The sequence below is a fragment of the Nicotiana attenuata genome, unplaced genomic scaffold (assembly GCF_001879085.1).
Source record: "Nicotiana attenuata strain UT unplaced genomic scaffold, NIATTr2, whole genome shotgun sequence".
In the NCBI taxonomy this organism is placed as follows: Eukaryota; Viridiplantae; Streptophyta; class Magnoliopsida; order Solanales; family Solanaceae; genus Nicotiana; species Nicotiana attenuata.
Window position 1 is genome coordinate 312,022 of NW_017670238.1, and position 26,283 is coordinate 338,304.

Here is a 26,283-nt window from a genome sequence, read left to right on the forward strand (position 1 = left end):
TTTGTGAAGGCGCACAGCCTGACTTGGTTCAACCGTAGTTGAACTTGTTGGCGGAGGCATGTAGCCTGAGTCCTGGTTCAACCGTAGTTGAACTTGTTTGTGAAGGCGCATAGCCTGATTTGGTTCAACCGTAGTTGGATTTGTTGATGAAGGTGCGTAGCCTGAGTCCCGGTTCAACCGTAGTTGAACTTGTTTGTGAAGGCGCATAGCCTGATTTGGTTCAACCGTAGTTGGATTTGTTGATGAAGGCGCGTAGCCTGAGTCCCGGTTCAACCGTAGTTGAACTTGTTTGTGAAGGCGCATAGCCTGACTTGGTTCAACCGTAGTTGAACTTATTTGTGAAGGCGCATAGCCTGACTTGGTTCAACCGTAGTTGAATTTGTTGGCGAAGGCGCGTAGCCTGAGTCCCGGTTCAACCGTAGTTGAACTTGTTTGTGAAGGCGCATAGCCTGACTTGGTTCAACCGTAGTTGAATTTGTTGGCGAAGGCGCGTAGCCTGAGTCCCGGTTCAACCGTAGTTGAACTTGTTTGTGAAGGCGCATAGCCTGACTTGGTTCAACCGTAGTTGAATTTGTTGGCGAAGGCGCGTAGCCTGAGTCCCGGTTCAACCGTAGTTGAACTTGTTTGTGAAGGCGCATAGCCTGACTTGGTTCAACCGTAGTTGAATTTGTTGGCGAAGGCGCATAGCCTGAGTCCCGGTTCAACCGTAGTTTAACTTGTTTGTGAAGGCGCATAGCCTGACTTGGTTCAACCGTAGTTGAATTTGTCGGCGAAGGCGCGTAGCCCGAGTCCCGGTTCAACCGAAGTTGAACTTGTTTGTGAAGGCGCATAGCCTGACTTGGTTCAACCGTAGTTGAATTTGTTGGCGAAGGCACGTAGCCTGAGTCCCGGTTCAACCGTAGTTGAACTTGTTTGTGAAGGCGCATAGCCTGACTTGGTTCAACCGTAGTTGAATTTGTTGGTGAAGGCGCATAGCCTGTCTTGGTTCAACCGTGGTTGAGCTTGTTGGCGAAGGCACGTAGCCTGAGTCCCGGTTCAACCGTAGTTGAACTTTTTGGTGAAGGCGTGTAGCCTGCCTTGGTTCAAGTGTAGAACTTGTTGGCGAAGGCACGTAGCCTGTATTTACTGGCGGAGGCGCATAGCCTGAGTTCCGGTTCAACTGCTATTGAACTTTGTCGATCTTGATGACGAAGGCACAGAGCCTGAATCCCATATGGTGGGTATCGAGTGCTGGGACTCGTTTTGGATTCGAGACCTTGAGCGGCTTATCCATTGTCTTCCCAACCAGGGTATAGAGGCTGTCTTGGGGCGAATCTCGGCTCGAGATATCTCCGTGCCGGTTTTCGATCGAAGCTCGTATGCCTTACAGAGACCTCCCCTTAGGAAAGGAGGGGGCCCCTTCTTCTTGCTTGCACTATCTGAGATTGGAGAGAGAGAGTGAGGACTTAGATCTTGATTTGAGATCTTCGAGCTCCCTTTCGAGTTTGGCGCTTCTTTTCTTTTGGTCCAGGGAAGAACTACGCGATTTTGCTATGAAATCCCCACAAACGGCGCCAAATTGTTTGCTCAAAAAATATTACACATCTTACGAGTACAAAACAATATAAATTAATCCCGGAATAATCATAGCAAATCGTAATAATCCGTTGGACCAATTGATAGAAATGAAAACAAGAACTCAGAATTAGGGGGAGAAGCATTAGAAACCTTTATTGATAATATTTGTTTGGTCTGCCTCCCCATGAAGAGGTTCAGAGCCTTACAATGGTGTTTTTCTCTTCCCATAAGAGGGGAATATTTTCTCGTTTCTCTCTCCTCCCACTAGTGGTCAAGAAGTCCCCCTTTTCTAGGGTCCCTTCTCTTGGTATTTATAGCTGTGGGCTTCATGAGCTGTCAATAAGTGGTCGTGACCACGTTGAGATCTCGCCTTTATAGTGGCGGAGAGGCCAGGGCCTTTGTTGACCGAGCCAGGGGCGGGTTGAACGTCGTCAATTATTAGTGGTCGTGCCATTAATTAATCGTGAATTAACTTAAAACGGGATTAGCCTCGTTAATTATCGTGGGGTAGGATTCTGACCCATACAGTAGTGTTGAAAATTTCCTTTTACACTTATGATCATCTATGGTTGGAATAGTTTTAAGATCATCAAGTTCTTGTAAGTGTTAAACCAAAGTGAATCCACATTAGGTAGCAAACGAACTTATTGATGGCCATATTCGAGTCTATTTACGTGCATCTCAACTATTTTACAAATATTATTATTTTTCACCAATAAAAACATGCTTACATGCATCTCAATTATTTTATAAATATTATTATTTTTTACCAATAAAGACATCAAATAACTTTGCCTATCAATAGTTAGGCATATGTATTATAAACAATATGACTTGAGCTTCTAGATCTATGATGAGGGCTAAGAGCAGGGTTGCATCTTGTCTCATTTATAATAGGTATTAGCAAGTGGTATTAAAATTAAGAATAGCCACCACGTATTCCTTAAATATATGTGGATATCATGGCACCGAGACGCACTTTCATCTGACTGTTTGACATGTGATTCCACATGGATGTTATCATTCAAAAAGTAATTATAGGTTACTAGTAGGGTTGTTCGTCGGCCGGTATGATATGGTATTTAGATATTTCGGTTCGGTATTTTCGGTATTCATTTTTTTAAAATGTTATACCAATACCGTACCTAATTACATTCGGTATGGTTTGGTTTTTCTCTTTTCGGTGTCGGTTTATTCGGTTCGGTAACTTCGATTTATTCGGTTTAAATACTAACAAGTGCATACGGTCATAGGCTATAATATATTTAATTAAAGTACTCAAAAGCACAAAACAGAAAATATTTGTTGACAAAAGTTTTATCCAAAACCAGCAAATATCAACCTAGAGAAAGAAAACTGCACATAAAGAAATAAATTCGATCATTAGAATAAAGAAAGTAAAATTTCGATTTTTTATATTTAGGTTATAATTAATAATATGTGTTTTGTGTAATATAATATATATTTCGGTACGGTATCGGTATTTCATTAAAAAATACCTAATACCATATTTTTTAAAACTTAAACCAAATACCATACCGAATACCAAAATATCGAATACCAAATACCAAATTTTTCGGTTGCGGTACAGTAATTCGATATTTACCAAATTATGCACAGCCCTAATTACTAGACATAGTAAGTGAAATTAACAACCTGAAAAATAAGACTATAGAATGCAACAATCTTTCATAACATATGTATACATGGATTAAACTGTTCACAGATGGTGCACTGAAACTGGTGCAACCAACATTCTTGCTATGAAAAGATTGGTTCAAAATATAACAATAAGATTTGGAGAAATATAGTGAACTACTGGTAGTCTGGTAGTAGTAGACAAATGTTAACCTCCGTTTCTGATTTGGTGTCAAAAGGACTAGGTGAATTACTAGCTCTTGAGATTGAATGGTTGGATTTTGCATATGTTACTGCTATTATTTTCTAGAGTAATTAGTTGTTTAGTTTTAGGAGGAGTCTGCTAGAAGATTTAGAATTTTAATTATAGTAAAGGTTTAGTAATTTAATTGTAGGAGGGATCTACTACTTTATTTATTTGGCTATTTAAAGCCCTATGATTAATAAAATTTTAAAGACAGTTTTTCCATCCTATTTTTCAACCTTGTTACTGCTTGTATATTTTCTAAAATCCATAACATGAATTTCATTTCTTGTTAGTATTACTCTTCCCACCATAGTTTCTCTGGTGAGACGATATGTCCACCTAATTATAGTTTCTTTTTCCCTCCAAGTTTGATCTGACTTGCTAATAATATGATTCCACTGCTCATAGGTGTACGTCCTCTACTTTTATATATATATATACCACTTGTACATCAAGATTTTTTCCCACCACATTAATAGAATTATTACTTCTAAAGTGAAAAAGAAGAAATGATTCTGCAGCTCGTCAGTAATACACAAGTACTTTTATATGTTCTAGCTGCTAAGAAAAGGAATCCAACAACTGCATGAAAGATTTAAGGAATTATTTTCAACATTGTAACTAAAATGTAAACAGAAGCTTAAGTGATAACTTCAAGTTCCTGAAATGACAATGTAACTAAAGAAGAAATTATATAGTTTTCTCTATGCATAATCCCAAAAAAATGTTACAGATATAGGCCTACTGAACTACTTGCATCACAATAGGGGAATAGTAATCTCTTAAGACGTTCTTGAAATCATCTCATCATCGTCGTCTGTGAACTCCAAAACAAGTATTCATAGCCACCCCTTAGCTAATATCTTCTTCATCCTGAAAGCTGAGATTCAATGTTTGCAACTTGAAACCTGAACCTTGTATGGTTTCAACCAAACTGGAAGAGACCCCTGTAGCTTGTATTGTCGTTTGCTTTGTTAACTGCATCAAATAACAAAATACATCAACACCGAACCAGGAATATTTGACTAATTATGCCATGTTTCATCTCTTGGCTCTTCAAATGCCTTATTGAACTTCTGAATGTGAAAAATACAGACATGTCTTTAAATGCTTCTTATGTTCTTTTGCAAGTGAAGTTCAGAGTAAACTTTTCTCCATGTTTGGATTATACAGGTGTTATTACGTAATTCACCTATATATTACTAACATTTTGTTGGCTAAAAATTAGACGATGAAGATCCCAGACACCCACAAATCCTTTCCGGCTCTCTTCTCTGCAGTGGGATCCTAACTCTCATGCCAGCAAGGATACTTCTATAAGTTGAAGGTTGTAAGCTGAAATGAGGAACCCGGGTTCGAACTCTGATGGAAATAGGTGATAACTTTACCTTCCCACTTTTGTACGCTTGATCTATGTTGTCAATGAAATTCTTACACCTATAGGGTTTTCTGTAGTTTGTATGCTAGGGGAAATAGCAGCTTCAAAGGACATTTTTGACATTGTTAGACATTCTACAGAAGATTTTGTAGTTCAAAATGTTACAAGTACTTTAACACCTTTTATTCCAGTTAATTTTGAAGAAGAAATGAAAACTTTTTTATTAATTTTATGCAGTGTCTCTAAGGTGCATTACGCTGCTTAGGATGTCAACTTTCTACAGCAACTTTTTCTCTAACAAAATATACTACTATAAACGAGTAAATATAAGAGAAGCATTATAAATGTAAATCACCTCCACGCTTGCAATGCCCTCAACGACTTTAACTTTGAGATCTGTAATTCCTTCTATCTCCTGTATATATATGGAGAGGCAATGAAGGTCAAATCACAACTATTCTTAAATTCTAAGCTATTATTAGCTAAAATCTATTGTTTTATGGGAAAATTTCCTTCAGGCAATATCACTACAAATTTGGAATAAAGATGGAGAAACAGATATAGCTCTTCACCAAACACTCTCAAAATCAATAGTTCATTACTGCAACTTCTGAACACCAAGAATCTGATGAGTATTTATACCTGTACTTTGATTCGTTATAAATTTTTTTTTTTTTTTTTTTGAGAAGGTATAAAATTTCAGATATGTCTAGTTCCAAAAGAAAATAATTTAAATGTGTAGAAAGCTCAGAACATCTTGCTTTCTCTAATTTGTCTCCTAAAGTTTAAGAACCCCATGTTGTTTATTTTCCACAACAATGTAATTGTGAGTCTTTTTCTAGTGTTCTACAAGTACCATTAAATTACAGAGAAAAAGAAAAATGCAGAGTCCCCTGCAACTTCAACTACATTGTATTTCAAATGCAAAGACAACTGAAATCTTTAAGAAAAGGCGGACAAATTGGCATGTACAACATAAAGATCTGAACTTTATACTGAATTACCTCTAAAGCCTTGGTCACATTAGGAATAGCTGCATCACTCATTGTTCCTTCTGCCTGAGATAATAATACAAATTCAGTTATCATTCACAAGAAAATGCACAACTAACAATTTGAAAGAAAGAAAAAACGAAGCAAAAACAACACATCGAACGCTTGAGTATTACAACAACATACACAGTATTATCCCACATTGTGGGGTCTGGGAGGGTAGTGTGTACGAGTCCTTACCCCTACCTTGTGAGGATAGAGAGGCTGTTTCCAATAGACTCTTGGCTCAGAAAAGCATAAGCACCACATTAATGAAAATATAGACAAGAAGGGACAGTACCAAAAACCCATATAAAAGCAGAATAAAAACAACAAGACAGTAAGGTGATCAACAATGAAAGAAAACAACGGTTAGGCATAAAAACCTACTACCAACAGAAAGCGAGACTGCGTGCCAATTCTACTGTTATAAACACTCTAGACTACCTACTCTACTACCCTAATCCTCGAGCTCCATACCTTCTAAACAGTACTAGACAATCATTTATATGGATTGTTCTCCGAAACCATGTCATACCAATATGAAAATGACTGAAATTCATTACTACAGAGCTCATCATAAATTAACTATTCTTACTCTGAGCATCAACCTACTACAACCCTCCTCCTTTACCGGGACATGGTAAACTCACATAGGTGGAGTTCTTGACAAAATTAAAGAACTAAGCCTTAGTCCCAAACAAGTTGGAATCTGCTATATGAATCCTCACTGACTAAAGGCAAACATTTTACAAACTAAAAATAGAAAATGAAAAGTACTAGAAATAAGGTCAGAAGGTTAAACCTGAAAGAACATGGTGAGGACATCGGAAGGGGAGACGGAAACAGAAACAGTCTGATCAACGGTAGTTGTCGGAGCAGCAGATGCTTCATCAACAACAGCAGTGGCACCTTCTTCATCAGCAGCGGACCATATCCTAGTATTTCTCAAAGGTGCCTTGTCTTTCACCAAACTCCGAGAGTAAGAATAGCCGACGCCATTGCTCCCGTTCCTTTGGAATTGAACGAATTGAATTGGGAACAATTGGGGAAGAGCAATAGATGAAGCATGGGGAATTTGAGAATGAGATTTTGCTCTGCAAACCGAAAATGCTGAGACGGTGGCCATTTCTTTTCTCCACACTACTTCCTCACACTGATTCTTTTACTTCTTATCCAGAAGCCAAAGCACAAAAAGGGAAGGACTATATGGATATTTGGGACAAAATAATGCCAGTTAGTAGTAAATTTTAGTTACAAAAAAAAGTTGGGGAAAAAAGACATAGTGTCGCCAATTTTTCCTTTACTTTATTCTACAAAAGAAAAAAAGAGATAAAATTGGGAAAAAAAATCGAATTTCTAACTCATTATCTTTTATTATCCATATAGTTTCTTGAGTCTCGAAGTAGCGGCAACTACAACCATTTAGGGGGAAAATTTTAATGGTGGTATTAGAAATTAGATATTTCAACCTTATGGGCATTTTGTATCAACTATAAAGGACTAGTATATAACAAGAATCTATATGTATACCAATATGGCTGGCATATTTTGGTAAAAACGATAACCCGAACCGGAAGAAATTATTGGATGATCGGTATTGAGTTATTGAATTAATGATTCGATAACAGTTTAGTGTTATTTTACTATTGGATTATCAATTCAAAATTCAAATTTTATTAACAATGAACCCAATAGTAATTCTTTTTTTAAAGAAAAAGAGAAGAAAGCCACGAATTGTCGCAGAAAACATATAAAACAAATCCACATTGAAAAATTAAGTACTCAAACTATTGTCTGAAGTGGCTAAGTGATTTAGAAACCGTATGAGTGATAGCCTTCAAAATCTTCAGTCTATGTATACATTTCTTCTTTCCGTCATTCGATCTCAAGAAATCTCGTTATAGTTTTTCTCCCTATCTTTCTTGTTTACCCACTTATCTGAAATCTAGTCCATCATTATATATTCATATTTTGGTGTCGCACCTTTTTTTTTTTTTATTAATAAATATGAGTTGAGTCGCCGAAATAGCAATTACGTTGAATCATTACTTGTAAGAAGCTTTTTCGGCTAGAGAGACAACTTTCACATTCTCAAAACTCAATTAGACCTACTAATTTTCATTGCACCTGAAACCAGAGAATAGTTTATTTGGGTAACACCCTAAACACAAGTTGCACTAGTCCAGATGCATAATTAGGTTACATGCACATAATTCAGATCATATATCTACAAGGAACAAGACGCAGTTTGAGACCAAAGAGAACCCATTACTCGTCTTTGGGGTCATCCATCCTTCCCAAAATCCCAATAATTGAGGTAGTCGGTAACTTCACATTATTATAAGTTATTTCATGTCACATTCCACTTGAATTTCACCATCTGCACAAACAAAAGTTTTATCAGATTTCTCATAGGAAAATGGAGATTTTTTTTTTTAAACACAAAACAAGGGGCCCAAGAGAAAGACCCTTACTCTTGAGATACACAGCTAAATTTGCCTGGGCATCAGCTTCAGTGTTGCCTTCCTGATATGTTAAACAAGTAAAAGTGCAAAACCCTCAGTAAGGGGATGAAAGGATAGCTTTCAATGACTACAAGAAAGGAACGATTATGCGAACAGTGAATATGAATAAATAAATTATGAACTCTCCATCACAGGAAAAAGAGAGCTCATATAGCTCATCAGCTACAAGAGAGAAATTGGATATCGCATAAAGTAAACATGACATTCGAACACACTTCACTAGCACCTCTTATGGTCCCAGGATTGTAAAAGAACACGCACACATTGCAATTTTATCATATAAATAACATGCAGATGTAAGATATAATAAGAACCTCGGCACATCAAAATTCTGATAGACCAGTTCAGTGTAGAGCACGATCCGAATTAGCAAAAGAGGAAAGTTGGTCATACTCTTAATATATGGTTGATCTGGAATGATATAAACTGATCTTTAAGCTCTTTCACGATCTTGGATAGCTCAGCCATGTTCTGGTTCTTACATTTCCAGATTCCCTGAGTCTGTTCCATGACAAAATTTGTAAAGAACACGAGATTGGCCCATAAGTAGTTCCAGCAAAAGAATGACACTAAATGTAATATAATAGCACTGTGAGCGCACATATGATCTCATTGAAAGATCACGTAGCTTCAATTTTTTTTTATTTGTTGGGAAGAATCGCTTCACTTTCAAACTGGTTTAGATGTAGCTTATAATGGTAGTGCGATAGATCATATAGGTTGCAAGGGAAAGAATAGCTTCACTTTAAACTGGTTTAGGTGTATCCTAGGATGGTATTGGGTAAGGTACCATCAAGACAGCAAGTCCTATTGAACTAGGTAGCCTGAATATGTCTCAAATCCTATACTCCTAAACCAGTCACAGCAAAATCTCTCAGGTATTCTGCAAAATAAATATATAAAACCAATTTCCTTACTTAATTGTGAACCTACACTTCGTTCCCAGCATTCACCTTGGGATGTTGAGAAGGCAGAACTTATTGACTAATTTGCTAAAGGGGAAGTGGATAATAAGCAAAAACCAAAACAAAAAAGCAGAAGTAAGAAGAACGAGAAAAGAAGACCTGCATGCAGACAAGTTTTGAGTCGCCCTGAACTTTAATATGTTTGAAACCTTTCTCAATAGCATATTTTAGCCCCAAGATTAGGCCTCTGTATTCAGCAACATTGTTAGTTGCAACACCCACACCTTCGCGCAACCGGAAAACCTACAGAAAAGGAATTACAAGTCGAAAACCTGTAAATTTATGGTGACAAACCACATCTTCTAAACAGATAGGGAGCATACCATACTTCCATCACCAGCATGTAGAACAGCCCCGGCACCAGCTAGTCCAGGATTCCCCTTTGAAGCCCCATCAAACTCAAGAGTGCAAGAACACTGCATATAGGGGGGCTGAAGGTATCAATTTATAAGATGTTCCTCCAAGCTTGAAGCAAAGATCACATTAAGATAGTAGCACTTAAAAGAAAACAGGACGTTCACCATATTACAAGCGAGTCACAGACCACCCTTTTTGCAAAAATGAAATAAGACCAATGTGGCTAATCAATGTCTTTTTCATGTCATGGAAGACATGATATCATGACGAGGAACTGAAGTGCAAACAGAATTAATACACTAAACTATGGCTGAAAAGTCAAAGCATAAGTCCAAACAGAATCTTCTTTTTTTTAAGCATAGAAGTCCAAAATCTTGTATGTTTTTTTAAATCGAGTGACGTATAATCTTTTATGTTCCTTATAAGGGATAAGTAATCTTGAATGTTATTTCAATAGAGAATTTTTTGCACTTGCGTTCTTTTTGGCTCCTAATGGAAGTGCTCCACGTGAAATAGGTTAGTATGCTCCAAATACATTTGTATTCTAAAATAGACTTATCACACAAAAGTAAACTTTGGAAATTTACTGAACTTACTCCTGGAAAGTTGCATTTTGTCCTCACAATTTGATTTAAGAGTCACTTGGCCCCCTTGGTTCGGCATTGCCGAATCAGGACTTTTCAACATATACAATAGACAACAACAACAACGACGACCCAGTAGAATCCCACTAGTGGGGTTTGGGGAGGGTAGTGTGTACGCAGACCTTACCCCTACCCCTACCCCGAAGGAGTAGAGAGGCTGTTTCCGAAACATATACAATAGACTCAAACAATTTTCTCTTATCCCAAGACATTGACTTTTAAGCCTCTTTTTTCCATTAGCTCAAATAAGCATCACTTTCCTAACTATTGCTTGTTCATCAGCACCATAATGTAAAAAAATAGGAGCAAGTCCTTACCAAGGCTAACAGCACCCACCTACCCACCCCCTTCAGAATATCAACAAACAGGAAAAGCAGATAATGACAAGTATTTGTGCATATTGATTCAAAAAAATATTAAAAGAAACTTACACAATATGACGAAATTGGGGGAACCTCAAGGAAATTGTCTAATTTGGCATGTTTTTGCTGACCAGCAGCTGAAAACGAAGGAGATGCCACCACCTCCGTCTGAATGAAGGAAATAATCATGTGAATATCAAAGGCTCCACAGATCACATTTTCATAATAGCAAAACTTTTTCACTATACTGACTCTATCTGATCAATGAAAGAATAATAAGGATTGACTCGTTGACCATTAAGAGATTACCTGCATCCTCTTCTCCTGAAAATTCTTCCCAATAATTTTATCTTTGGAAGAACCAGGTTGCTGCAAAAACATAAAAAGAAAAAAATTACTATGCATGAAATGGTCCTTGATGTAAAGCTGAAACTACCAAAAAAATGTCAAAAAAATCAAGGCACAAAATGTAGGTTATCTATAGACTGCTGAATTTGACAGAGAAAAAGGAGACAGACACTTCACTAATTGATTGCCAAAACATCTGAACCTTTCAAATTTAGTCTAACTGCAAAATGTAAAAGCAGTATTATGCGCATTCTGTAATACCAGTCAGTGGCCGAAAGACACAAAATGGGGGATGTAGTTGACATGACGGCAATTGACCGAGTACTAACAAATCCACCAAGTGATTACACCTATCATTGGCATCAAATTCAGACCCCAAGAATCTCATACTCAAAACTATTAGCAAAAGCTTCTATGACCTTAAGGGTAACAAAGTACAGTTCTGCATCTCACACAAACCAGAATACCCCCCACCCGACCCCAACCCACCCCCAAAAAAAATTACTAGAATTGGTCTTGAAGCAATATAACGTATGGCAGTAGCATTATCACCAAGAAGATGTAAACCAGAAAATAGGCAACTGTGACATTTTCCCTTTGAAATGCTTCCATGTACATGATAATTGGATAACACTTCAGAAAAGAATCCTCTTCAATTTATTCACGTACAGCTTTTCCATAGTATCACCTCGGTTTGCTCCCTCATCAAACGCAGCAATGAAACATATTTCTTCCCAGTTCTCCACCTTCCAATTTTTTACTATACATATAAATCCGATTCAATATTCACTTCCTTTCTCATGCATCTTAACCTAAAGTTCTCCTGTGGTAAAAGTTTATTCAATCACATCATTTTTATTTGTCACCTCTTCGATAGTCACCCTAATCACCTCAAAAAAACCATTGCCAGCATATATTAGTTACTATTTAATATTTTAAGACCTGAATATTTTTGTTAAAAATACTAAGAATTTCTTTGACCAAAAATGTGTCCAAAGAATATAGCGAGGGATTCTTCCAGTTATGCCAGCTGAATGATAAAATAAATTCTTCCAGTTATGCTCGTTCGCATATGATTGTAGATGATGGAGTGATACTCTCCTCATACACAGCAGAAGGCCCATTATTATTTGGAGCCTATAGGAAACATTAATCTCATGAATCCAAAACTATATCTGCAGCGCCAGATAATAGTGTCATGAGAAGAATTGAAGCAAAAGATAATAGAGAATGCTTAAGAGCTACAAGAAGTATTTTCTCTTACTTCGACGGTCAGATGAAAGTGAAGCTAATAGGAAAACGAGATGGAAATAACTGTTGTAAAGAGAGAAATAACAGCTGCATCCAATGAATACAACTTTAGACAATGCGATGCAAAGAAGATATTACGACTAGGCAAAAAACATAGCACCAACTTGAGTGAATACAACATGCAAATAGCTACCACTAGGTTGCCAGAAAAAAGCCACCAAGTGGAGTGAATACAACATGTAAATCACTACCACTCGGTTGCCAGTAACATAGTTGAAAGATCAGAAGGAGAAGCAGTTCAGCCTGATGAAGAAATTTTAAGATGAAAAATCATGCAGTCAGTGAAGGCCCGCGGTGCACTAAAATGTGTCTATCGACAACAAAAGGAATGACACAAAACTTAAAAAGGAGGACAATTTTAGCACCCCCATTAGCCAAAATTTGACCCAACTATCATCAATTAGATTAGACAACTAAGTCTACCGCTAGGTTAAACTCCTCAAGTGCAGAAAAGGGCACATGAGTCCTAAATTACATAGTGAAACAGCAAAATACGTTCAGTAACATTAAAATGATCAACTTTCTAACCCGAAAAGGACATGGGATGAGTATCCCAAAGAGATCATCTCGGACATCGCTGAAATCCATAGAATACATTGCATTCTTGAGTCCATGAGAGGCCAGATACTCTTCAGATTCCTTAGCCAGGCGGTACCCTTTAAAAACACTTATGGCTGGTTCACCAACCTGAAAGATCAGAAAAAAATAACAAAAATTTCAGAGAAAAAAGGAACACCTAGTTAATATTATGCTTGAGCTCTAAAAATTCAACTAAGACTCACCCCAAACTAGTGGGGTCGGCTATAATGTATGCATTTTGCTTTATTTCTTCTTCATTGTTCAAAAAATATTCATAATTACATGTTTGGCCATAAATATCATTCATTTTCTATATTATATGATGTGTGGCGTACCCAAGTCGATTTTTTCAGCACGTGTGCCTCCGTCCCAAAAAAGGATGTATATTCCAGACGTTTATCATGGGTGCTTCTAGAAATACTTGTAGTTCAGTATTTTCAAATAATTGTTTGGTCATCATTATTTGTAAATGTTGAACTTCAGTATTTGAAATACACGTGGCTATTGAAAAACTTCTTTGAAGAGTGTTTCAAGTGAAACAATGGTTTTCACTTATAAAACTACAACTTTTCTTTTCAGTAAAGTCATGTCAAAACACAAATTCAGCATTTAAAGGAGTACTCTTTTTTAACTTCAATTCGAATACTCTATTTTTCAACTTCAACCAAATATTGTCCGACTTTAAATACTCATTTTTTTCCAACTCCCCCCAACTCTTCTTATACTTGAGGCCTAACCAGGGTAAAAACTTACCCACACTAGGTGTTTGCGCCAAACCAATAGGCGCATGCCATGTATTTAAAAATAGTCTCGAATCACTTAATCAGTGGTAATCACTACACATTTTCACAGAAAAAAATCACTTAACCATGGTAAATTGCTACAGTTTGGTGTAAACACCCGGTGCGCATAAGTATTTACCCCCCAAATGATCCCCCTTCCCCCAAAGAAGTAGTCTAATAGATAACCAGAAGCCGCCTTTGGCCCAAAAGCAGAAAGTATTGACGATAAAAGTAAAAGAAACATACAGAAGTTCGAAGCAGAGCTTGTAAATCGCTCAAGTTCTTATAAACACCGATCACATCCCCTTTACGAACAACATAAAAAGCGTCTTTTTCGTCCCCCATTTATTTGTCCAACTCCAACGCCTTTACTTGACAGTGCAAGTTACTCCACCTGTACCAACACATTATAACTTAGTAAAAGCAGAAACAGAAATAATAAATACTAGTCCAAATTCCATTGACAAAACTCTATTCAAACAACTCAACAGACAATATACAGTTAATATTTTACCTCAACCTGTATGATCAGTGTAGTTAATTTAGTACCATTGAAACTCAATTACTACTCCCTACATCCCAATTTATGTGGCACTCATTCCTTTTTAGTCTGTCCCAAAAACAATGTTACATTTTTATATTTAAAACAATTTAACTTAAAACTCCCCTTCTACCTTAATGAGTTAATTTATAGCCACACAAATATCTAATACTTGTTTTGAACTACAAGTTTCAAAATTCTTTTCTTTCTTAAACTCCGGTGCCCAGTCAAATTAATTGGGACGGAGGGAGTATATGATTTAGGCATAAAAATTTGTTAAGAAACCTAATTTAAGCAAATTGAGAATGAATTAGGGCTCACGAAACATAAAGTGGAAGAATTCTTACCGAGGAGAGGAGCAGAGTGAAGGGAGTAGTTCGTGGGACGGTGAAGAAAGGGAACTTTTAAATGGAGTTTTTTAGTCAGCAGCAGTTGATCTCTGCACTCACATACTTTCAGTTTCGGAAGTCGTGTAGCATGTCGAGCTGATTTTGGTCCGAAGCTGCATTTGTGGGCTCCTTGGCATCACTATTGGGCTATCCAGTTACGTACATTTACGGCCCATTAAGATATGGAATTTTTTCTTGTTTATACCATATATAAAACCTTGTTACTAAAAATGTGCATAGTATCTAAATTATTCGCCTAGTCCACATTTTTCCTATAATTTCTGTACCATTTTGTTTAATACACGATTAATTGGGCAGAATCTTTCATAATTAACGCGCTAAAAATCAGAAAAAAAATCTTGCGATTGATTGAGTCTACATTAAAATTATGCCTTAATCACCGGCGAAAAATCAGGAAGCCATTATGGAAGTAAATATTCTTCCAGATATTTTCCACCATCGATAGCCATTAAAAAGCTTGAAAAGCTTTGAATTCAAATTTGGGTTTTCAAAAATCATTATTTGTTTGGATTGGGTGTTGTTGAAAATAATCGGGAATATGGTTGGGAGTTTATATCTCAATTTTGAGGTAAAAATTGCACGGGGCGCCCTATTTGGTCGCCCCCATTTAACCTATACCCATTTTTTTTAAACTTTTAACTTGTACCCACTTGTTAAAAAACTTCAGCTCCCTTTCTCCTCCTTCATTTTCTTTTTTCTTCTTCTACAATCTGATTCCATCAAATCCATACCTGTAACGGTTTTTACTTCTTAAACTCATCAAAGCCTCTATTATTTTGTGACCACTTGAATTTACGTGTTGTTTCAACTGCACATCTATTTAAATTATCAATGGATTGACTTAAGCACGGAAATACAATACATTTTCATACATTAATATAAAGAGTACGTAGCTTATTTTTTCGAAATGTGAACTGGGGAGGAACTTTACAGTGTTTGCGTACTAGACTAGATATTGCAGGGCATACGTAAAGGTGAGGGAAAAAGAAAAATCAAAAAAAGGAAGGCAAATCCCTATGTGCAAAAAACTTCAGCTCTAGAGCTGAAGTTTTTATTTTATAACTGGCCCGGTTACTAAACAAAAACTTCAGAGCTGAAGTTTCCCGGTTACTAAAATAAAACTTCAGCTATAGAGCTGAAGTTTTTATTTTATAACAAAAACTTATAAAATAAAACTCAGCTCTAGAGCTGAAGTTCGCGAGTCACAAAACAAAAACTTCAGCTCTAGAGCTGAACTTCAGGCCCGACTACTAAAATGCTGAAGTTTTGTGTGATTGCCTTTGCTACTTCAGCCCCGTGTGCTGAAGTTATGTGAAAAAGCGGGTACGCTTGCAATTTTTTTTGCAAAGCGGGCACAGGTTAAAATATAGCACAAAAAGCGGGTATAGATGCAAATGCCCCGAGACGAAGTATATAGTTTGTAATAATATCATATGGTTCGGTTTGATACTATGATATCCCGTAAATCAAACAAATTTCTATTTAACAACGTTATTTAAACATTTATAACTACTAATAGTTTATAATATTCTAAACAATGAATTCGTTATATGAGAAATCAATATCCTAACTTTATACTGAATAGTTCTCTTATTTTAAACTTCATTATTCTTTTGAAATGGAGGGAATATTGTAAGCGTTATTTTCTTCTACAAATAATCGAGAGTGCATTTTTGAAATGATATTGTTGGAGTCTTTATATATATATATATATATATATATATATATGGCGAATAACCGTGTATAATCAGTCATATTGGCTATAATAAGTAAATGGCGAATCTAATCGGCTATTTCTATAAAGATCCTGGTTATACATACCTGATATCTTAAGGGATTTTTACCTTCCTATGCCACATATGAAACCTTATTACCCTCAATGTTTAAGGTTTGAGATAATTACATTTAGTATACCAAATTACCATTTATATACCATAATTCAAATCAGTGATATAATTAAGGGGGCATTTATATTAGGCATAATTATAGGACCGTATACTATTACTTAGAATTCAGATCTTTCCAGACTTTCGCTCTTCTGCTATTCCATCTTGTCGCCTCTTTGCTCGCTTGCTAATAGGTGAGTTTTCTGTGTGTATAGATACTCTTAAAAACAATACAGCTTTATACAATACTTAAACTGATTTGTAGTTTATTTGTAGTTTTTTTGAAGGAATTTTGTAGATGAAGAGAAACTTTTGTAGTCAAAATTTTTTTTCAACATAGATTGTAGTTTAATTGTAGTATAAATATAGTAATTTTGTAGATACCCTTAAAAGAAGACATATTGCAGAAATTGTAGATAAATTGTAGATAATTTGTAGACTGTTTTTTGCAGAAGATTTTGTAGAAGTTTTAGTCGTTTTTTATTTGTGAAAACAGAAAACAAAACACCTACAATTAGAATACAAATAATCTATAATTTATCTACAAAAAAGCTACAAACTGGGTACGTTGAATTTTTATATCCCAATTCCCATCCAATTGTAGCATAATTGTCATTTTTGACATAATTGCGTTTTTTCAGAAGATTTGTAGAAGTTTTTACCGTTTTTTATTTGTGAAAGAAGAAAATAAAGCATCTACAATCAGAATACAAATAATCTACAATTTATCTACAATGTATCTACAATTTCTGCAATATGTCTTCTTCTTCTTCTTCGAGTTTCAATATGAAATTCAGTCAAAACCAAGTCTAATCTTCACCAAAACCCCTCAAAATTGGGGCATTTGCATCTATACCCGCTTTTTGTGCCACATTTTAACCTGTGCCCGCTTTGCAAAAAAAATTGCAACGTACCCGCTTTTTCACATAACTTCAGCACACGGGACTGAAGTAGCAAAGGCAATCACACAAAACTTCAGCATTTTAGTAGTCGGGCCTGAAGTTCAGCTCTAGATCTGAAGTTTTTGTTTTGTAACTCGCAAACTTCAGCTCTAGAGGTGAAGTTTTATTTTATAAGTTTTTGTTTAGTAACCGGGAAACTTCAGCTCTAGAGCTGAAGTTTCCCGGTAAATAAAAACTTCAACTCTAGAGCTGAAGTTTTATTTTATAAGTTTTTGTTTAGTAACCGGAAAACTTCAGCTCTAGAGCTGAAGTTTGCTAGTTATAAAATAAAAACTTCAGCTCTTTTTGCACATAGGGATTTGCCTTCCTTTTTTTGGTTTTTCTTTTTCCCTCACCTTTACGTATGCCCTGCAATATCTAGTCTAGTACGCAAATACTGTAAAGTTCCTCCCCAGTTCACATTTCGAAAAAATAAGCTACGTACTCTTTATGTTAATGTATGAAAATGTACTGTATTTTCGTGCTTAAGTTAATCCATTGATAATTTAAATAGATGTGCAGTTGAAACAACACGTAAATTCAAGTGGTCATAAAATAATAGAGGCTTTGATGAGTTTAAGAAGTAAAAACCGTTACAGGTATGGATTCGATGGAATCAGATTGTAGAAGAAGAAAAAAGAAAATGAAGAAGGAGAATGGGAGGAGAAAGGGAGCTGAAGTTTTTTAACAAGTGGGTACAAGTTAAAAATTTTTAAAAAAATGGGTATAGGTTAAATGGGGGCGACCAAATAGGGCGCCCGTGCAATTTTTACTTCGTCTCGAGGATCAAGATTTTGTCTAATTTGATAACGGGCCATATGATAAACCTATATTGTTTTTTTCTTTTAGTGAATGTGTCTAGTTTTAATAGTTTTTGTGACTTTCGTCTCATACCCACTTAAAAGTACTCTGCTATATATCATAACTTTTTAAAAATGTAATGGCATTTGGTCATCAATAGTTTAGTGGTTAAATAATCGTTAATGCATGTGTAATTATTAGCAGTATGCTACTCTGTTGTTTGTAACTTGAAAACAAAATTTGCTTAACAGTATTTCATCTCAGAGAACAAGAGAATTTACCAAGTTATTATATGTGAAATGTGTTCAATATTTGCCTACTTTTTCACTTTATCCATCCCAAAGCATACAGTAATTTGCATTCACAAACCACATAATCTTGACCAAGAGAAGAAAGGCCGGCAGACAGAGTAAGTCAACAAATATTTCCAATATATTATTATGCTTGAAACAGTAAGAGCAATTACAAATTTCACAAATGAAAAGAAATAAAAATAAAGTATATATGAATGAATCTCAGTATGCTACTTGTTTAAAATTCACCTGTAAACTATTCTTAAGGTGAAAATCCAGTTTGTAGCCAAGTGTTGCTTGCTACTCAACTGTCTGTATACAAGCTCTAAAACAATGAGGTATCTTCTTCTATGTAACTGTTTGTAATCTTTAATTGAGTGTGAGCTTTAATCGCTAGTGTTTTGTACTAATTGTGTATTTTATGCGTTGTAGGAGTGATTCGGAGCTATGTAGATATTATGGAATGAATTCAAGTGATTTGGAGCTTTGAAATCTGAGTAAAAACCCAAGAAATTAAGCCGGGATTGTGTTCGGGGATCAACGGATGATAGTTAAGAACGAAACGAAGAATCGAGCGGGCATACGGCGTATTTTCTAGTAAAATGCACATAACTTTTCGCTCAGAACTCCGTTTGGGTTCCACAATATGTTGTTGGAAAGCTATTTAAAAGAGCTACAACTTTCCTGTTTTACGTTTTTTCGGATTCCCACTACCACGGCGCGGGGCGCGCCGCGCCTATGGAAATTTCCTGCAGCCTGTCACAATTGGTGATCTGAACCTCCCCACTACCGCCCTGCATGGCCGTCGCCCCATGCGGCGCGGTAGTGCAAATTTTACATATTGATTGTCCTATTTCGCGCGGGAGAAGGTGTTTTCGTCTGGGCCCGACCCTACTTGGTATATATACATGGAAAAACATTATTTTTGGGACTTTTGACACACTTTAGACCTAGGGAGAGCACGGAGCCGCCGTGGAGACCGAGGATTCGACCTAAGGAGGCAAGAACACATTAGGAGCAAGGCGGAGAATTCTTTTACGAGTTTTTTCACTTCCTTCTTCCTATTTTCATTATTGGTTACAAATTCTAGTATTGTAGTTATGCATACTATTATGAATAACTAATTTGTTATCTAGAGTTTTGATACAGCCTTTTGTAGGATAAATTCTTGTTATGTTTTTATATAATTGAGCCGTTGGATTTCTTTATTTGTTCAACTACATTTATATTGTGGTTGATTGAAGAGCTCTCAATCAGCTGTGCCTATTTAGTGTGTATTACTCGGAAAAGAGTGCATATTTAGGTAGTTTTTGAACAACATCACTCTTAAAGTATATAAGGGATCAATACGGAAGGTTTAAAGGTGGAATTAGGAATAACGAAACCTTGGTGCGATCCGAGTGAGCCGTAACTTAGTGCTAGCTAGCGTAGTTCGGAAGAATATGTCTGGTAATTAAATTGTGGTAGTTACTCGGGAGAGAATTACGACACTCAGAGTGCTCATGATCGGTAGAGAATACTTAGGCGAAATGATAGAAGACGTAGCGGGAAGGATTCCGAGAATTGAGGAAATCATAACTCTAGACCTCCTTAATCTTTTCTCCAACCCGTAGTATCTTTAGTTGTTAATCTACTACTTTAATTATTTAGTTAATTAGATATAAGAATCTTAATATTTATAGTTGAGGAATTGTTCGAGCTTATCTTCTTAGCAATATTGAAAAGCTGTAGCTAAACTTTAGTTCTTGCGGGATTCGACTCCGGACTTATAAACTAGATTATATTTGCAACGACCGCTTAGTCCTTTTATAAGGCATAGTTGGGCGTGATCAATTGTCTTGCCAATTCCTGGTATACCAATGATAGGAATGGTTTTCAACTCCATTAATATTGTTGAGATTATTTAACAGTTAGCCACATTGTAATTGCTTTACATTTACATAGGCTATTTCTTGTATAGGTCAATTTTGTAAACACTTAGGCTATGATTGTAATAAGTCAGTTAGGCTATTAGTTAGTGGAATTGGTTATACACGTGTATAAAGATACTGTACAGATATTTTTGATGTAAAAGGAATTCATTTCTCCTCTCCATCTGTTTCTCGAAGCTTCTCAGTGTGGATATTTTTCTTCTTCATCCATTAGAGCTCGATCTGAGCTTAGCTCCATTGTTGATCCTCAGTATTTTGTCATGGCATCAGAGCTTAGGCTCTGATTCGCTCTTTATCTAGCGTTTGAACATAAATTTAGTTGAAACTTGAAAAAATAATTTTTGAAGTAGTTTTAAAAAATAATTTTTGGAAGTTGAAATTATGTTTGGACGTGCATTTTATTTGAAAAAAAATTGAAGTTTTGTGAGTGGGAGAACAAGTTTCACCCAAAATCTACCCTAAACTAGATTTTGGAAACTTGAAAAATAATTTCAAATTTTTTTTAAAAATAGATCATTAATCTATCAACAAACAATGTTTTCAAAAAAGATTTGAAAAAACGGTGCCAAAATGTATGGCCAAACGGGGCCTTAGTCACTCAATTTAGTCGATCTCTGACAAAGTTTCATTCTTTTTTTTTCTCTTCTTCGAGATTTTTGATTCGCCTCAATTAGGGCAAAATTGCAGAAGGAAATTACTCCTACTAATTTTTTATCATTGTTCGATAGTGAGACGATTCCTACATTTTTGAGTCATGGCAACGGACAAGGAAACCCTAGATTCATCTAGACCTCTGTACATGCATCCGTCAGAGAACGCCGGAACGATGCTAGTACCGGTGGCTTTAGACGGCACTGGTTATAGATCCTGGGGAAGAGGAGTGCTTAGGGCATTATCAGTGAAGAACAATGTCGGATTTATCATAGGAAAGGTTAAGAAGCCAAATGCAACTCACACCACCTTTGATCAATGGGAACGATGCGATGATATGGTCACCGCCTGGATTCTCAACTCGCTTTCAAAAGATTTGGCTGATAGTCTGCAATATGTTAAGGATGCGAATGAGTTATGGCAGGAATTGGAAGATAGATATGACCAAACTAACGGTGCCAAATTATATCAACTTCAAAAGGAAATCAGTGATCTAAGTTAAGGAACTCTTGACATCACTAGCTACTATACCAAAATGAAGAAACTTTGGGAAGAACTTAATACCTTGAATGCACACCCTCAGTGCAATTGCACCTGCACTTGTGGAGCTAAGGCAAACATGCAGAAGGCGGAACAGGATAGAATATTAATTCAGTTTTTAATGGGATTAAATGAGGTGTACACTGTGGTGAGAGGCAGTATCTTGATGATGAATCCACTACCCAGCATCGCACAAGCATTTTCCATACTAATTCAAGAGGAGAAACAGAGGGAAGTTAAGCCACACAATCAATTTGTGATGGAATCTGCATCTCTTAATTCAAGTACAGGAAACAACAGTTTTAGGACCAATTACAACACAAGTGGATACAATACTGGAAATGTTGGAAACAATGCAAATAGAGGAGGATATCCTTCGAACAAACCTCGCCTATTTTGTGAATACTGTAAGAGGCCAGGACGTAGTAAGGATAAGTGTTTCAAACACCATGGGTATCCTCAGAATTCAAAGTATCCTAGCTATGGTAACAACAATAAAGGGAAAAGTGTTGCATCAAATGTGTTTGGAACACCAAATGATGGACCTAATGCTTCAGAAGTCGAAGGAGATCATCATGAACAGGGAAGACTTATGCATCACCTGACTCAAGAGCAATATGGACAACTTCTCAACATTCTGGAAAAGCTCCAAACAGGAAGCGCAGGGGAGAAGCCAGGAGACATGAAGCTGACTGGAGGAGTTGTGAACTTTGCAGGTACAATCGCTTGTTCTTCTTCTATTGAGCATGATAATCAGTTGCGTGAATGTTCTGATTCAAATGTTGATTCGTGGATCCTTAATTCCGGGGCCTCAAACCATATGACCTTCAATAAGAAATTATTGTGCAATGTCAAAACCGTAGTTTATCCTTACTTAGTTTCCCTATCCAGTGGATACAAAGTGAAGGTGACACTCATTGGTGATGTGATCCTTAGTCCAAAGTTCATTATGAAAAAAGTACTTTATGTGCCCAGCTTCAAATTTAACTTGATTTCTGTTCATTCCCTAACTGTGCAACTAGATTGCATTGTTGTATTTACAAAATTCTCCTGTCTTCTTCTACAGGGCCCTTCACTGAAGAGGCCACTGGAGATTGGTGAAGTGAAGGACAGCCTTTACTTTCATTGTACAAACTTAGCAAAAGTAACTCAATTCTACCTTCTGCACTTGACACTACTGCCTTGTCACATACCTCACACACAACACCTTGTGCATCTACTTCCACACCCAATAGAAATAAAGTGCAATACATCGTAGGAAAGACTGTTTCACACAATAATAATGAGTGTCCTGTTTCAAATGTTTCTTCTTGTCCTTCTTTTTGATGCTCATGAATCTTTTAATTATGTTCTTGTTCCTAATGCATCTGCTTATGAGAAATGCAATGTAGATATTTTGTGGAATAATAGATGGGCCATGTACCTTTTGTCAAAATGAGGGTCATCTTAGCCATCCCAGCTACCTTTGCACAAAAACAACCATTCTTCTGCTATGTCTATCCAATGGCCAGGCAGAGCAGATCTCCCTTCCCACAAAGTACCACAAAAACACTTAAATTTTTTAAATTGTTACATGTAGATCTCTGGGGTCCCTATCACATTCCAACTTATGATGGATACAAGTATTTCATTACCCTTGTAGATGATTACAGTAGGTCCACACGGACACATCTTCTCACTTGCAAGAGCAATGCCTTGCACATTATCAAAGCCTTTGTTGCTATGGTAGAAAATCAACTCCAGACTACCATCAAAACAGTTAGGACAGATAATGATCTGGAGTTTGTCAATGCTTCCAGCACCATGTTTTTCCAAAACAAAGGAATCATACACCAAAAGACTTGCCCTTTTACTCCCCAAAAAATGGGATATTAGATAGAAAACACAAATATCTCCTTGAAACAGCTAGAGTATTGTAATATCAATCCAAGCTACCTTTGCAATACTGGGGAGAATGCATACTTACCTCTACTTACCTAATAAACAGATTGCCATCATCCTCTATCCAAAATAAGTGTCCATATGAACTACTCTACCAGAAAAAGCCACTTTATTCACATCTTAGGAGTTTTGGTTGCCTTTGCTTTCCAACCACTCTCAAAACACACAAGGACAAGCTTGAACCTAGATCAACTCCACATGTCTTCATGAGATACCCTTTTGGAACAAAAGGCTACAAGGTGTTAAATCTTGTCACAAAAAGGATACACATCTCAAGAGATGTATTATTTCATGAAAATATCTTTCCATTTAGTTTAAAATCAAGTTTTAATGATCTGTCTTCTAATCTTGATAGTTCATCTTTTCCATTACCCCAAATACATTTGAATATAGAAAATCATACACTAACTGACTCCAGCATAAGTGATTCTATTACATCACCTCACAGTTACAATATGGTGTCACCAACACTTGTATCAGGGAACCAAGTCTCTGGAAATGCCCAGGATACAGCTGAATATAATATCCCATCCCTACAGTTTCAAGACCAAAATAGCCCACTTAATACTGCTAGTTCATCTGATTCTAGCCAACATACTCCAATCTTACCTCTAGAAAATACTAGACCACCCAGAATTCACAAACCACCCACATACTTGAAGGATTATGTGTATACACTACCCAACCAACCTGTGAATACCTCACCTCAAGATGAACAAAGCACTTCTTCTTTGTCCTTCAATACCTTTATTCCTGATGTGCAACCTATTGACCTTAGAGCTCTGGCTACTGATAGTCAACATTTGATAAAGAATGTATCACAAGATTGTGAACCTGTCTCATATGAGGAAGCAACTGTTGTACCTGCATGGCAAACAACAATGACTCAAGAATTTGAGGCATTGTACACCAATAACACTTGGGATTTAGTGCCACTTCCAGCTGGAAAGAGGGCCATATGATGTAAATGGGTGTATAAGATAAAACACAAGGCATATGGGAATGTAGAGAGGTTCAAAGCTAGACCGGTAGTGAATGGTTACACTCAACAGGCTGGAGTGGATTATATTGAGACCTTCTCACCTATTGTAAAAATGACAACAATAAGGACTCTGATTGGGGTAGTAGTTAAGAAGGGATGGAAAATGTTTCAGTTAGATGTGAACAATGATTTCCTTCATGGTGATTTACATGAAGAAGTATACATGGAGACACCACCAGTTCTACTTGTAAAACAACCTGGAATGGTATGCAAGTTGAATAAATCATTGTATGGATTGAAACAAGCTAGTAGGCAATTGTATGCCAAGCTGACAGAAGCTCTTTATTCTAGAGGGTATACACATTCTATGTTTGATTACTCCTTGTTTTATAAAGGCAAAGGGAATTCAGTAACTTTTGTAGCTGTCTATGTGGATGATGTTATTATCACAGGAGCTCACTTGGAAAAAATTACTAGCTTAACGAAGTTTCTTCATGAAACATTCAGAATAAAAGATCTAGGGAGACTCCATTATTTTCTAGGATTGGAGATACTTTATAAGGGTGACGGAGTTCTAATTAAACAGAGGAAATTCACTCAAGACCTTCTTAAGGAATTTGACTGTATAGGATGTACAACTGTGACTTCACCTCTTGATCCAACAGTAAAGTTGAAAGCAGATGAGGAAATATCCCTTTCAGACCCTGGCCACTATAGGAAACTAGTTGGGAAATTGAATTTCCTTATAGGGACTAGACCTGATATAGCTTATAGTGTTCAACACTTAAGCCCATATATGCAAAATCCTAGAGACACTCACCTAAGAGCATCAGTACATGTATTGAGATATTTGAAAGGGAGCTTATCTCTGGGAATTTTCTTGTCTAACAGTAGAGACTACAGGGTAAGGGCCTTTTGTGACTCTGATTGGGCAGCTTGCCCTGAAACTAGGAAGTCAGTCAGTGGCTACATAGTATTACTTGGTGATAGTCCCATTAGTTGGAAATCCAAGAAGCAATCTACTATTTCATTGTCCTCAGCAGAAGCTGAGTATAGAGTAGTAAGAAAAGTGGTTGGGGAATTAGTCTGGCTTGCATGACTGCGTGAGGAACTCACAGTACCTCTATCTCTACATATACTTGTTTTCTGTGATAGCCAAGCTGCGCTTCACATTGCAAAGAATCCTGTCTTTCATGAGCGGACCAAACACATAAAAGTGGATTGCCATTTTGTACGAGACAAGCTTCAAGATGGGCTGATCTCACAACATTACATCCCTACTCATGAACAGCTTGCAGACATTTTTACTAAATTTTTTCCATGCAACAAGCATACTCTTCTACTTGGCAAGTTGGCTGTAGGTTCCCCACCTCCAACTTGAGGGGGGAGGGGGTGTTGATATTATTTAACAGTTAGCCACATTGTAATTATTTTATATTTACATAGTCTATTTCTTGTATAGGTCAATTTTGTAAACACTTAGGCTATCATTGTAATAAGTCAGTTAGGCTATTAGTTAGTGGAATTGGTTATACACGTTTATAAAGATACTGTACAGATATTTTTTATGTAAGAAGAATTCATTTCTCCTCTCCATCTGTTTCTCGAAGCTTCTCAGTGTGGATGTTTTTCTTCTTCA

At 36.6% G+C, this 26,283-nt stretch overlaps 4 protein-coding genes across 5 annotated transcripts; 2 read left to right on the plus strand and 2 right to left on the minus strand.

The window, feature by feature from the left end:
- Nucleotides 1-4,013: 4,013 nt before the first annotated feature.
- On the minus strand, nucleotides 4,014-7,062 carry LOC109236408. The gene is made up of 4 exons (XM_019402582.1): nucleotides 6,657-7,062; nucleotides 5,825-5,878; nucleotides 5,176-5,235; nucleotides 4,014-4,420 (listed from the first exon to the last, which is right to left on the minus strand). Exons 1-4 carry the CDS (start codon nucleotides 6,978-6,980, stop codon nucleotides 4,295-4,297), a joined length of 564 nt encoding a protein of 187 aa, XP_019258127.1. The 5' UTR covers nucleotides 6,981-7,062; the 3' UTR covers nucleotides 4,014-4,294.
- Nucleotides 7,063-7,935: 873 nt separating this feature from the next.
- Nucleotides 7,936-14,749, minus strand: LOC109236409. Of its 2 annotated transcripts, none has more exons than XM_019402583.1 (10): nucleotides 14,616-14,749; nucleotides 13,974-14,121; nucleotides 12,895-13,053; nucleotides 11,017-11,076; nucleotides 10,777-10,875; nucleotides 9,668-9,775; nucleotides 9,444-9,587; nucleotides 8,773-8,880; nucleotides 8,329-8,380; nucleotides 7,936-8,234 (listed from the first exon to the last, which is right to left on the minus strand). In XM_019402583.1, exons 2-10 carry the CDS (start codon nucleotides 14,070-14,072, stop codon nucleotides 8,200-8,202), a joined length of 864 nt encoding a protein of 287 aa, XP_019258128.1. In that variant the 5' UTR covers nucleotides 14,073-14,121; nucleotides 14,616-14,749; the 3' UTR covers nucleotides 7,936-8,199. The 2 variants fall into 2 exon arrangements, with proteins under 2 accessions (XP_019258128.1, XP_019258129.1); XM_019402584.1 differs by having other exon boundaries at nucleotides 9,668-9,760; nucleotides 14,616-14,748.
- Nucleotides 14,750-21,716: 6,967 nt separating this feature from the next.
- Nucleotides 21,717-24,624, plus strand: LOC109236429. Its single transcript, XM_019402613.1, has 4 exons — nucleotides 21,717-22,679; nucleotides 22,788-22,848; nucleotides 23,301-23,526; nucleotides 24,111-24,624. The coding sequence occupies exons 1-4, from the start codon at nucleotides 21,717-21,719 to the stop codon at nucleotides 24,622-24,624; spliced, it is 1,764 nt and encodes a 587-aa protein (XP_019258158.1).
- Nucleotides 24,625-24,756: 132 nt separating this feature from the next.
- LOC109236430 (uncharacterized mitochondrial protein AtMg00810-like) lies at nucleotides 24,757-25,743 on the plus strand. Its single transcript, XM_019402614.1, has one exon. The coding sequence runs from the start codon at nucleotides 24,757-24,759 to the stop codon at nucleotides 25,741-25,743; it is 987 nt and encodes a 328-aa protein (XP_019258159.1).
- The last annotated feature ends 540 nt before the right edge of the window (nucleotides 25,744-26,283 follow it).

Excerpts from the sequence above, each read along its gene's own strand:
- LOC109236408 (XM_019402582.1), bottom strand. The coding sequence starts at position 6,980 with ATGGCCACCGTCTCAGCATTTTCGGTTTGCAGAGCAAAATCTCATTCT. Across the intron at positions 5,236-5,824 it reads ATGTGACCAAGGCTTTAGAG|GAGATAGAAGGAATTACAGA; the intron begins GTAATTCAGTAT and ends ATATATATACAG. Across the intron at positions 4,421-5,175 it reads AGGGCATTGCAAGCGTGGAG|TTAACAAAGCAAACGACAAT; the intron begins GTGATTTACATT and ends TATTTGATGCAG.
- LOC109236430 (XM_019402614.1), top strand. The coding sequence starts at position 24,757 with ATGACAACAATAAGGACTCTGATTGGGGTAGTAGTTAAGAAGGGATGG.
- LOC109236409 (XM_019402583.1), bottom strand. The coding sequence starts at position 14,072 with ATGGGGGACGAAAAAGACGCTTTTTATGTTGTTCGTAAAGGGGATGTG. Across the intron at positions 9,776-10,776 it reads CCCCAATTTCGTCATATTGT|CCCCCCTATATGCAGTGTTC; the intron begins GTAAGTTTCTTT and ends TGATACCTTCAG. Across the intron at positions 8,381-8,772 it reads AGATCAACCATATATTAAGA|GAAGGCAACACTGAAGCTGA; the intron begins GTATGACCAACT and ends TTAACATATCAG.
- LOC109236429 (XM_019402613.1), top strand. The coding sequence starts at position 21,717 with ATGAAGAAACTTTGGGAAGAACTTAATACCTTGAATGCACACCCTCAG. Across the intron at positions 22,680-22,787 it reads CAAAGTTCATTATGAAAAAA|GGCCCTTCACTGAAGAGGCC; the intron begins GTACTTTATGTG and ends CTTCTTCTACAG. Across the intron at positions 22,849-23,300 it reads GGACAGCCTTTACTTTCATT|ATCTCTGGGGTCCCTATCAC; the intron begins GTACAAACTTAG and ends TGTTACATGTAG.